At 41.7% G+C, this 13088-nt stretch overlaps 1 protein-coding gene across 3 annotated transcripts in view; it reads left to right on the plus strand.

The window, feature by feature from the left end:
- Window positions 1–6917: 6917 nt before the first annotated feature.
- Window positions 6918–13088, plus strand: part of AGO4 (argonaute RISC component 4) — a 29520-nt gene continuing 23349 nt past the window's right edge. Inside the window, exons 1-2 of one of the 3 annotated variants that reach the window (XM_033114177.1) lie at window positions 6918–7133; window positions 12377–12542. In XM_033114177.1, the coding sequence (XP_032970068.1) occupies window positions 7115–7133; window positions 12377–12542 (185 nt within the window). In that variant the 5' untranslated portion in view covers window positions 6918–7114. Of the gene's footprint in view, window positions 7134–12376; window positions 12543–12702; window positions 12783–13088 lie in introns of those variants that run through there. The other 2 variants (XM_033114179.1, XM_033114178.1) reach the window with 2 other exon arrangements.

Raw genomic sequence — 13088 nt, forward strand, 5'->3', positions numbered from 1 at the left:
TGGTGGCCTCAGAGTAGTCAAACTCCTTACATGGCAGTTCCAGGCTCCCAAAGAGAGGGCTCCAGCAAGCGAGGTAAAAACTGCATGACCTTCTGTGACCTAGTGGTGGGAGTCACATGACATCAATTCTGCAGTTTTCTGTTGGTCACAAACCTACTCATATTCAAAGGGAGAGGACGTAGACCTCACCTCTTAATGGGTGAAATGTCAAAGAATTTTTGGCCCTGTTTTAAAACCACCAAAAGTTCTCAGCTCAGATGTCACTGTATCAGAGAGGCTATCCCTTTCCACTTTTTCTAAAATTGCCTCCCATAAGTAGTATATCTCATACTGTTTATTTATTCTACAACTCTCATCATAATTTGTAATTATCTTAATGTTTTGTTTTGCTTTATTTCTCTTTATTGTTAGTTTTACTTCAAGACTGTGACCTCCATGAGGACGGGAACTCTGCTTCTCTGGCTCACACCTGTATTCCCATTACCTAGCATAGGGTCTGGCATATGGTAGATACTCAATAAATAGTTGCTGAAAAAAATCAAATAACACAGGTCAATAAATATTTTCACATAACCTAATAGACTTTAAAAAACCACAAAAGTCATCTGACCTTACCTTTTCATCATCTCAAACATGCTTCAACACCTCCAGAGCCTGGAGCTCACTATTTCTCAGGAACCCTTTCTTCTTTGGATCACTCTGGGTATCAGAAAAGTCTTTTTAAAATTAGTTGTTTTCCCCAACCTGCAGATAACAGAGGCTTGTTCAGGGCTGGGGAAGAAGTCAAAGGGTTGGGCATTTTTCTGAGCCCTTTCTAAGTTCCGGACACTGTGTTAGGTGCTTTTCATTCATTATCTGCTTTGATTCTCTCAATAATTCTATGAAGCAATTAGTGCCATCTCCATTTTACCAATGAAGAAGCTGAGGTTCAGACAGGTGATATGACAACGTCACATGGCCTATAGAATTGAAATTTACAATATAGAATTGGAATTCGAGTCCAGGTTTATTTCATTCCCTAATTCACTTCCTTTATTTTGTCTTGAAGAAGAGAGAGAAAAATCAATTGTCTTGATTAAAAAGTGTAGTAGAAATAAAGGCTGAGAGTAAAAGCAGACATACTAATCGATTTGGTTGTCAAACGTTCATGCAATGCCTTCCTTGCTAACTATGCCATCTCACTAACAGAGATGGCAAAATCAGATACAGTTGCCAAGTCTCTCTATCCCTAACACCTAGACCATGAATATGTAGAAAGCTGCCTGCAAAATACAAAAGAGACCACTTGTATTCAACATTGTACTGGAGGTTCTAGCAAGGGCAATTAAGCAAGGATATAAAAGATAACGTATCCATATTGGGAAAGAAAATCTCTATTTACAGATAACAGAATCTTACATATAGAAAACACTAAAAAATCCACACACACACACACACACACACACACACACACACACAACTAAACTGCTAGAGGTAACAAATTCAGTAAGATTGTAGATACAAAATTAATATTAAAAATCAGTTTTATTGAACGATCCAAAAATGAAATTAAGAAAAACAATTCCGTTTACAATAGCACCAAGAAGAATAAAATACTTAAGAATAAATTTAACGAATGAAGTGTAAGATTTGTACTCTAAAAACTATGAAACATTGTTGAAAGAAATTAAAGAAGACCAAACTAGATAGAAAGATATCCTGTGTTCATGGATTAGAATACTTAATACTCGTATTGTTAAGATGGTGATACTCCCCAAATTGATCTACAGATTCAATGCAATCCCTATCATAATTCCAAAGGCCCTTTTTTGTGCAGAAATAGACAAACTGATCCTAAAATTCATATGCAAATGCAAGGGACCCAGAATAGCCAAAACAATCTTGAAAAAGAAGAACAAAGTTGGAGGACTTAACACTTCCTGATTTGAAAACTTACTACAAAGCTATAGTAATCAAGACAGTGTGATACTAGCATAAAAATAGACATAAGATTGACAGAATAGAATTGAAAGTTCAGAAATAAACCTTTATATTTACAGTCGACTGATTTTTGATAAGGGTGATAGACCATTTTTTTTGGGGGGTGGTGTTAAGAATAGTCTTCAACAAATAGTGCATGGACAACTGGATATCCATATGCAAAATAATGAATTTGAACCTCTACCTCACATCATATACAAAAGTTAACTCAAAACAGATCAAAAACCTAAATGTAAGAGCCAAAACTATAAAACTCTTAGAAGACAACATAGGAATAAATCTTTATGACCTTGGATTAGGTTTCATAAACATGTTAACAAAAAAGCACAAGTAATCGAAGAAAAATTGGATTCCTAAATTAGAATTTATTTGTGCTTCAAAAGACACCATAAAGAATGTGAAATAACATTCCACAATGTGGGTGAAAAAATTTTAAAATCATATATTTCATAAGGCTTTTAATATCTACAATGTGTAAAGGACTCCTACAACTCAATAATAAAAAAGATAAATTACCCAATTTTAAAAAGGGCAGAGGATTTGAATCAACATTTCTCCAAAGATATACAAATGGCCAATAGGCACATAAATAAATGCTCCATATCATTACTCCTTAAGGAAATACAAACCAAATTCATAATAAGATACCCATTATACACATGAGGATAGCTATAATGTTTTTTTTTTACTCTGAAAATAACAAGTGTTGGCAAACATGTGGAGAAATTAGAACCCTTATATATTGCTGATGGGAATATAAAATAATGCAGCCACTGTGGAAAACAGTTTCTCAAAAAGTTAAACAGAATTAACATATAACACTGAATATCTACTCCTAGGTATAAACCCAAAAGAATTGAAAACTGATGTCCACAAAAGAACTTGAACATGAATGTTCAAAGCAGCAGAATTACAGCCAAAACGTGGTAACAACCCAATGTCCATCATCTGACGAATGGATAAACAATATATGATGTATACATACAATAGAATATTATTCAGCCATAAAAAAGGAATGAAATACTGCTACCTGCTACAACATGGATGAACCTTGAAATCATTATGCTAAGTGAAAGAAACTAGAGACAAAAGGCCATATATTGTGTGATTCCATGTATCTGAGATGTTCAGAACAGGCAAGTCCAGATGCAGAAAGTAAATTAGTGGTTACCAGGGGCTGGGGGGAGGAAGGAATGGAGAATGACTACTAACAGGTACAGGGTTTCTATTTGGAGAGATGAAAAGGTTCTGGAATTAGATAGTAGTGATTATTGCACAACCTTATGAATACACTAAAAACCACTGAATTTTATATTTTAAAAGGGTGAATTTTATCGTATGTGAATTATTTCTCAATTAAAAAATGCAAAATGGCAAGGCTGCCAATGGAGTACGAGCAGACGGGCAGAAATTCCATCTGGATGCCAAGTGACTGAGTTCCTGTCCCCAATGAAAGTCCCGGTCCTCCTCAGCCAGAAGGGGCTCCACTTCAGTTCCCACCTAAGATTCTTGTTTCAATAATGGGTTCCCCAGCTAAACAAGAGTGGAAGCCCCTGGCCCAATTGATCAACTGTAAAGAAGCTCTTTCTCGACTTCTAAGTTCCAGACTTGTGGAAAGTTAGTATGAGGAGAAGCTGAGGAGTCAAACACCGGCAGAGACCAGCAGCCCAGACAAGCATTTTAGTGTCAAAAGCAGCGTGCGGGGCTGGAGCCCTGCCTTCTGGCAGTGTCCACTAGCAAGGCTCTCTCTGGCTCCCTCTGGTCTCAGGAGAGCATTGGCATGTTGGAAAAGTTCAGTTCCATTCATAAACCTTGATGGAGCATGTTCTGGCTCTCACCCCTAGAAAGAGGAGCCAAGTCACTGCCCCCAGGTGGCTCAGGAACAGGATGTGTAAACATGCTCAGTCACTGACAGCTCTGCTCCCTCTCTTGTACTGAGCTAAGATCTTGAGCTCACTGTCCCCCCAAGGGACAGCGTGGCAGCAGCAGGGGAGCAGCTTTTAGCTGTGGAAAAGGAGGGAAGAGAATTAGTCACTATTGGGCACTTCCTCTGTGCCAGAGACAAAGGAACTTGCATATATATGATTTAACTTCCTCCTCACAACATCCTTGAGCAGTATGTGAAGCGACTTGTCCCAGGTGCTTAGAACTAGTATGTTGTGGAACTGGGATTTGAACCCAGGACCACCTAATTTGAAAGTCTGTGCTCTGGAGAAGCTGGAAGTTCACCTAGCCTGGATTGTTTCACTTCCACTGGACCATTTCTAGCTCCCACTGTTTGTACAACTTGCTCATGCATTCACTTATTCATTCCATAAGTTTCCCTGATTGGCATTTGGTGTCAGATAATATGGTAGGCAGTAGAGACACAAACCTGACTACCTGAACAAGGCATAGCCCTGTCCTCAAGGGTTTATAATGTCATGGGAGCCAGGCCTGGACTGAGATATAAGACTAGGAGCTGAGTTAATTATACCACCAAGAGAGGCCCTGTGGTGGTTTGGCCAGATGGCAAGTGGTTTTAATATGACACTGAGAACTCAAGGTTTGGTGCAATCGGGGCAAATATATTGCCAATTCTCTACCCTCCCTCACCCTGTCCTGTAGATGTGTGAGGTGTGGAACAATGAGTAGCCACCATCAGAGAGAGCTGAGGGGGAAGTGGTATTCTGGGGCACAGCTTCTCAGCCACAGCCGGAAGTAGAGGGAGGGCTTGCTGAACAGACTGAGGTTCAGGGGAGTTTATTGACAATAGAACTTTAGTTTGGGAGGGCTCAGTCAGAAGGGTCTTCAGGAAGAGGACAGTGGTTCCTGAGTGGGAGTGAGTTTTCGAATGAGAATGTAGGTGATCAGAGTGGTCAAGAACAACAGGAGTGAGAGACGGAGGGACTGAGTCATTGCAGTCTGACGGAAACTATGGAGTAAATACATTTTCTACTCAGGTTTCCGAAGCTATTTTCAGTACAGGAAACAAGCTATGGTCTCTGCTTAGGGTACCAAATAGAATACGGGGAAACTTTGTTAGGAAGTGAGAGTGGAAAAGTCAACCTCAAACCAGGCTGGGAGCTACCAGCACTGTTTAAATTGTTGGAAGACTTAGCCTGGAGTGGAGAAGAAGGGAGGTGGATGCAAGGTTTAACTCAGAACTTGATCTCTGGTTGGTTTTTCTTATCCTCTTAGCTATAAACCGGTTTGCTCATTTAGTGAATACTTCCTCCCTTTCAAACTGTCAGGCCCCTAATATTGTTTCCAGTTAATACCTGGTTTAACAGAGAAGTGGCATGGTGCTATGGAAAGGAGTCGGAGGATGGTATCAGTAGACTAGAATCTAGTCACTCAATTAAAAGTCCCAATTCATAGCCAGGCAGGGATGGACTCAGCAGGATTAGAATGCAGGATTTAGAATGCCAATTTTTCCATGCATCACTGCCGTGTTATATAAGGCAGAGCCTGACTTCCTTAGCTTCCTCAAGCTTTGGTTTCCTCATCTGTACAGATACTTTCCTTAATGATATCTACCTTATAGGTGGCTATGAAGATTACATGACACGTGACATCTATTATACAGTGTCTGGCCATGGTGTGCCCCTCACATTATCATTACATACAAAGTCATGTCGCTCTATGGCTGCACGTTGTGGGTGCTCAAATCAGTATCTCACTACACAGCCCATTCATATGGGCTGAATTGTGTCCCCCTCAAAATCCGTATGTTGAAACCCTAACCCCCAGTAGCGTAGAATGTGACTATATTGGGAGGTAAGGTCTTTAAAGAGATACGTTAAAACAAAGTTTGGAAGGTAGGACCTAATCCATTATGACTGGTGCCATTCATTATAAGAAGAAGAAATGTGGACACAGACGTGTACAGAGGGAAACACATGTGAAAACACAGGGAGAAGGTGGTCATCTACAAAGAAAGAACTCAGAAGGAACCAATCCTTGATCTTGGATGTCTCCAGAACTGTGAGAAAATAAATTTTCCTTGTACTGGCAGCACTAGCAAATACAACACATACATATACATTGTACCTTTTTAACTGGTGGGCCGAGAGCTCCCTCATTCTGCTGACTAGCAACTGCGTCTTGGCCTGTACTCGTCTGTTCTCCAACTCAAAGTCCCAACTAAAAGCTCCAAGGATGCTAGGCTGACCATGATGCCAAGGACGCTGCCCCCTTAGCTCTTGGTTGCTAAAGTGAAGTCACCCGAGACAGCAAGACTTTTTTCTTTTGAAGTGACTGGTGACTTGCTGACCAGAGTTGCTTGTCATAGGACAAGCCAGAGAACGCATCATTCATTCATCATGGCCCGTTCCCAAGGTGCTTTCTGGCTGCATGTGGAGGGAAGGGCAACTGGGTATGCGGTGCTGGATGAAGAAATGAAGGAAAAGTGCTGTGGTGACTGTGATGTTCTCTGTCCCAGGACAGTGGAGAAAGAGGAGACTGACAGAATAGAAAGAAGTGGTCTGGGGTGGGAGGAAGGAGGACAGGTACCTGATGTGAATCTCAGGACACTTTCCACCGACAAGTGGAGACTGTGCCTGCATTTCAGCGGGGTCTGGAATCCCGATCTTTGGCGCTGCACTGTGTGTCAGGCTCTGGGAGGATTGCAATAGCCCCCCAAAAGCCGTATGTCCGGGATGGCCGCCCTGGGCAGACAGGGCACTGTGGGCGGGCGCGCGCACACCCGACACGTCCTCGGGGCACTGCCCCCTCCGGGCGCGCGCCCGACCAGCCCCACCCCTGCCCCTTGCCCCTCGCAGGGCTCGGTAGACCCGGCGCCCGGGGCCGCGCACGCCCCCTCCGCGATCCGGTACCCCGAGCCGCGCGCGCCCTGCGCCCCGTCCCCGCCCGCCGGGAGCGCGCGCTAGCTCCCGCTCCCGCTGGCAGCGGCGGCGGCGGGGATTGTTTTTGTTGTCGCTGAGGCCGGAAGAGCCGCGGGAGTCGGGTCCCTGTCCGCGGGCCGGGCGCCGCCGCCGCCCCCTGCCCAGCGCCCGCGTCTCCGCGGCGCTCCTCCCCGCCCAGCGCCAAGATTCCGGAGATCAAGCGTTACGCGGCGGCGGCGGCGGCGGCGGCGGCGGGGCCCGGAGCGGGAGGCGCCGGGGACCGGGGCGAGGCGGCCCCCGCCGCCGCCATGGAGGCGCTGGGACCCGGTGAGGAGCGCGCTCGGGCCGGGGTCGGAATCGGGCCCCGGGACGGGTGGGTGGGCAGGCGGGACCGTCGCTCCTCGTCGCCCCCATCGGCTCGCACATAACCCGGGTTCCGGCCGTCAGGCCCGGGGGAAGGAACCCGTGTCCCATTGCACAAGGCGGAGGGAGCTGACCCGGGGGCGGGGACCGCGCCCCAGCCTGGAGAGAAGAGCCAGATCTCAAGGTCTAAGAGAGGGAGGCCGAGGAAGGTGGCCGCGTCCTCAGGTAGAGGGGAGACCGGACCCAACCTCACAGAGGTGTTCTGTGCTCCAGGGTTGAGGCGAGGCCAGTTTGGGCCTCAGAAGGGACTATCTGTGCCAGGTGCGCTGTAGAGGCTTGGCCTGGACCAGACAGGGAACGTCCCCCACCTACTACCAGGGGTATTCTTGATTTGGGGCCTCAGCCCTAGTTTTTAAATTTATTTTTTATTTTTGCACTGGGAGACGGTCCAGGGCCCTCAGATAAGGAAGGAGAACTTCCCCCAAACACTTCTGATGAACCCCGAAGATCAAGGGGCAAAGTACCCACCTTTTCTGGAAGGCCCTGAAGTCTCGGGGAATATGGTCCTTTTCTTCTGTCAGTCTGTGTGACAGTCCTAGAGTTGTCTGGGCTAGCGCCGTAGTGACAGGCGAGTTAGCAGCCAGCCAGCCAGCCGTCGCTAGCACAGGCTTTAATGCCCTAAGTTCTCTTCTAATTGGGTTATGAGTGGTTCTCCAGGATCAAATGAAGGAGAAAGTGCTTTGGAAAGTGTAATTGCCCATCTTTGTGAATCACCTCTGGTTATCTCCCCAACTCTGCCCAAACCAGAGAAACCATTCCAGGTTGTAACAAGTGCCCTGCTGATTGGAGCCTGGTGCTCCCACCTCCAACCCCAACAGGTTTGTAATGCCTAGCTAAGTAGGGCAGGGTTTATGGGCTGTGGTAGAATTAACTTTACTATCAAATCTTATCTACGTAGGGAACCTCGTGGTAGAGCATTGCATTTTCTTTAGTGCATAGAAAATTCACTTTACCATTTGAGTTTGGAAACTTTGCAGGTTTGTTTACTTACAACTTGTTCACCTCACTGAGTGATTAAATCCCACCTTAATTTGCTGCTTAAACTATTTTTTTAAAGGCCCTCATAATCAAATTTCATATGCCTTTTAAAAATAAATTGGTTTTGTCACACTACTATGATTTGATAAACCTCAGTGTGAGTATTATGCTGGGTTACTTCAGCTATGGCCCCTGGCTAAAGGGATGATCAAGTCTTTAGGAATGTAACAGACTTCTATTCAAATCCAATCTAGCAATTTAATAGTTGTATAACCTTGGGCAAATTACTTAATTCCTTTGAACTTTCATTTCCTCATCTATAAAATGAAGGTAATAATCATTATGTGCTGCAAGATTGTTGTGAGAATGAAATGCGATGATGTATGTGTGTATGTGAGTTTTATTGTAGAGACTAATACATTATAGATACTCAACAAATGTTTCTTCCCTCCCTCCCCTGTTCATAACTCATAATTGAAGCAACTGTTGCATTTATGAGCTCGTATTGAAAGAGACTATATAACTGTGTGTACAAACTGAATTTCATGGAAAAGATCAACTTGGTAGCGTTAGAAATGTCCCAAGGACTCTTTTTGGTTTGATTTTAGCTTTTGCAGATTTGAGGACTTATCAGTTCACCCAGGACCGTGGAAAATTAATTTTCACCACATTTATAAGATGCTAATGCATAAAACAAAATGTCACATAGATGTTTTCTGTTGACTGCAATATTTTCTTGTCTGCTCTCTAACAAACTGCTTTTTTGGTGTCACAGTACCTTGGAAACCCAATTAATAACAAGAAGCTGCTTGCCAACCGTAGAATCAGAGCAAAGGGAGTTGGTAGTCTTGTGGGATATTTCACACAGGTTGTTTTAGAACCTAGAGAAGCTTTCCTGCTTCTTTGTTAAAGCGCACCGATCTAGTACTTTGTGCCCTCCTCACTTGAACAATCATTGAAACATTCTTAGTCTTGCTCTGCTCTCCCTTACCTCATTTTGATTTCTGACAATAATATATTGGAATTATATTTAATTAGAATACCATCTATTTTGGTTATGTTGGCAATAACTTATTTTTACCGTGCTTTACAGTTTGAAAAGTGCTTTCATAGCTCATCTGATCTTCTGTGAAGTAAGCAAGGCAGGTATTATCCCCATTTTACAGATGAGTAAAGGGGTGCAGAAAGCTTGAGTGATTTCATTAAGGTCTTGAGGCTGTATGGTAAAATGAGGATGAGTCTGGGTCCTCTGACTTATAGTCTAATGCCCTCCTTTTCATTTACGGCTAACTTCTTCCAATCTATGTTGAGTCATACTTTTCTGACTGGAAGGTATAAATTTCTGACTTTGTCACCAAGTTTTGGAGATTCCCCCAATATAAAGCCCAGGGATCTTTGAGCACTATAACATTTATGCAAATGCAATCATAGTAGCTAACTAACATCTATTGAGCACTTACTATCACGAGGCACTGTGTTAAGCCTTTTATATACATTATGTCATGGGATCCTCACAATAGCCTTAAGAAATAGATGCTATTATTACCATATACCCCCATTTTATAGATAAGAAAACTGAGGCACAGAGAGGCTAAGGAACTGGCCCTAGGTCATTCAGTTAGGAAATGGTAAACCAGGATTAAAACCCAGGCAGTATGGCTCCAGAGCTTAAGCCACTGTGCTTTATTTCTTTGTAAGAAGTTTACTAAACTCAAAGAAACCAGCTTTTGGGATGGAAAATTTTAGAACTTAGTTTTCTAAATAAATCTTCTAAACGTATTAAAAGAAAATCACTTTCTGACTTTTCTTTCTTGCCAAGGAAAAGAAACACGCTTTTTGCTTTTCTCTATTACTTACCCCTTTTCTTTCATTTCCTCTGCCTCTGTCCCTTTGGCATCAACTACTGTGTTTCCCCGAAAATAAGACCTAGCCGGACTATCAGCTCTAATGCGTCTTTTGGAGCAAAAATTAATTTAAGACCCGGTCTTATAGTAAAGTAAGACCGGGTCTTATATTACTGTAAGACCCGATCTTATTTTACTATTAATTTAAGAGCCGGTCTTATATTATAGTAAAATAAGACCGGGTCTTATATTAATTTTTGCTCCAAAGGATGCATTAGAGCTGATGGTCCAGCTAGGTCTTATTTTCGGGGAAACGATACTAGATACCATAAGATTGTGAAGTATATTGGGGGAGAAAAAGCACTAGACTGGGAGTTAGGAGACTCCTGGACTCTAGTCACAATTTAAAATCAAAGTCATATGTCCATGGGTAGGTCATTTGATCTGCATTTCTGTTTCCAAATTTCTATCATCAAGCTGGATTTCTTCCAACTTTATAATACAATGATTGCTTAAGTGTATGTTGGAATATGCAGGGCTGACTTATCTGTATAATTTGATTCAGTGTGCCTATCACCGCTGATATTATTTATTGTTTACCTCTTCCCTTGTTTGTAAATGTCTTACCATACCCAGAGTAGATCCTCTTGTACACCAGAAGTAGAACTCAATTCTAAGCAATAATATTTTTAGTACAAAGTATGTGCTTTTGCTTTAATGAAAAATAATTGTCAATTCTTGGGTTCTAGGACTGGGTTTCTGTTTAGTTTTTATTTGAAACTACTACAAGGATTTTTGATAGTGTTCAACATTTATTGAATTTCTACAATGTGCTAGTCATTGAATTAGGTCTTGAGTAGATAACAATAAACTGGAATGGAGGAGACAGAGTAATTTAACAAGTTGTTTTTACATACTTGTACTAAGAGGGTCTTGGGAACACAGATAATGCATCCTTCAGTTTGGGAGATTCTGAAAAGGCTTTCCAAAGAGGTCACACCTGACCTGAGTTTTGAAGGAGAGTAGAATTTAGGGGAAGAATGAACAATGAATTTAATACGTGAAAAGATTTTCAGTACTTTAAGAATTAGTATATGGTGATCTGTCAACACAAATTTCATTAAACTGTTTGCTTTGATTTTCCTAAGTGGTGCTGGACCAGAACAGCTTCTTGCTTCAAAGTTTTCTCTCCTTTGTGAATTGTCTGTTCTTGGCAAAATGCCATTGCTATAAAAGTACCTGTTGTAATTTTCCATTGTAATCACAGCCCACTTTACCTATTTGTAACAGAAAAGACGTTTATTTTTTAGGCCAGTGTCCACTTGACATTATCATCAAAAAAGTAAAGTTTTAAAGTTTTTAAAAATATTTCCCAGACGGTGTTTCCCCAAATCCTTATCTGCTGAATATTGATAGATGTATGAGTTGAGAGAGAGAGAGAGAGAGAAAGAGAGAGAGAGAGAGAGAGAGAGAGAGACAGAGAGACAGAGAGACAGAGAGACAGAGAGACATCTGGGGAAAAGAAAGTTGGGTAAATGTCCTGTGCATTGTAGAGTGTTTAGCTATATCCCCGACCAAAAATGTCTCCAGACATTTGCCAAATGTTTTTCAGGGGACAAAAATCTGGTTCCCAGGTTGAGAATCACTGGCCTAGATTGTAAGTCCTTGGAGGCAGAGTCTCTGTCTTTTCCCTGCATCCACAATATAGGTGAGAAATATGTAAATGAAAAAAATGTTTGTTGAATGAACAAACTAGACCTTATGATCAGGAAACATCAGATTGTCCAGATTCTAAAAATATCAGGTTATAAACAAGAAAGCTTAGCATTATTCCTATTGTTTCATTATCTAAATTATTATAGCAAGTCAATTGATAAATATAGCTGCTGTTTAATCTCCAGTCTGTACAAACTATTATAATGCAGGCTGACTTGTGGAAAATTAATGGATCATCTCCAGCCTGAACATGGTGATGGCCCCTAGAGTCTAGAGATGGTTTTATTTAAAAATGCATATAATTTTGTAAGCTTAGCTATAGATTTACTGACACTCATAAAAGGTTTTCTACACTAGCCTACATCTGAGAGTAGTGCATCATACGATCTAATTTTGATGTTCCCCGTATTGGAAATAATACCAACATGGTAAAATATCAGAAATCTAGAGCACCTTAAGTCAAAAGACCCCCCCCCAAACTCTTTATATCAGAGTATGTTTAGTGAATAATAAGATTTCAGTAACTGTAGCTATTGTCATCGTCATTATGAAGGGAATAGTTGTCTTTCATGACCACATAGCACATCTAACATCTTTCAATCTCTTCAGGACCTCCAACCAGCCTGTTTCAGCCGCCTCGTCGTCCTGGGCTTGGAACTGTTGGAAAACCAATTCGACTATTAGCCAATCATTTTCAAGTTCAGATTCCTAAAATAGATGTGTATCACTATGATGTGGATATTAAACCAGAAAAACGGCCTCGTAGAGTCAACAGGTAAGGATTAAAAAGAGTAGACTTCTATATATTTAAATGCATACAATTTACTCATTATGTATTATACTCCAAATTCTTTCAATGTAGGCTTTGTTTTTTTCTAAGATGATCAGTTTCTTGATAGCAGGTTTGCTGTCTCATACTTGGTTATCCTCCACAGATTCTAGCAGAGTGCTGGATACATCGTTGTTCAATCAGCAATTGAAGGAAGAAGAAAGGTCACTCTTTCATTGTCCAAGGGTAGCAGAAATTTATATTTTACATTAGTGTCTATGGGAACTAGAACTATCTGGAAATTCGAATTTTGTTATTAAGTGTTGGTATTGGACATGAGAAAAATATAAGTGTAAAGACAGAAGAATCATCTTGAAGTAATGAAAAAAAGTAAGCTGAGAGAGAAGCTGTGTTTAATTCTAGCATTATCCAAGAGGCGTCTAGAAAAGATGATTTAAGCATTGTGGTCTCTGTATGAAAGGAATTTACTAAGTGTGAAGACCACCCTGTAGCAGCTATTATTACAGTGTGTTGAGAACACCCACTTTCCTT

The sequence above is a fragment of the Rhinolophus ferrumequinum genome, chromosome 9 (genome assembly GCF_004115265.2).
Source record: "Rhinolophus ferrumequinum isolate MPI-CBG mRhiFer1 chromosome 9, mRhiFer1_v1.p, whole genome shotgun sequence".
NCBI classification, from domain to species: Eukaryota; Metazoa; Chordata; class Mammalia; order Chiroptera; family Rhinolophidae; genus Rhinolophus; species Rhinolophus ferrumequinum.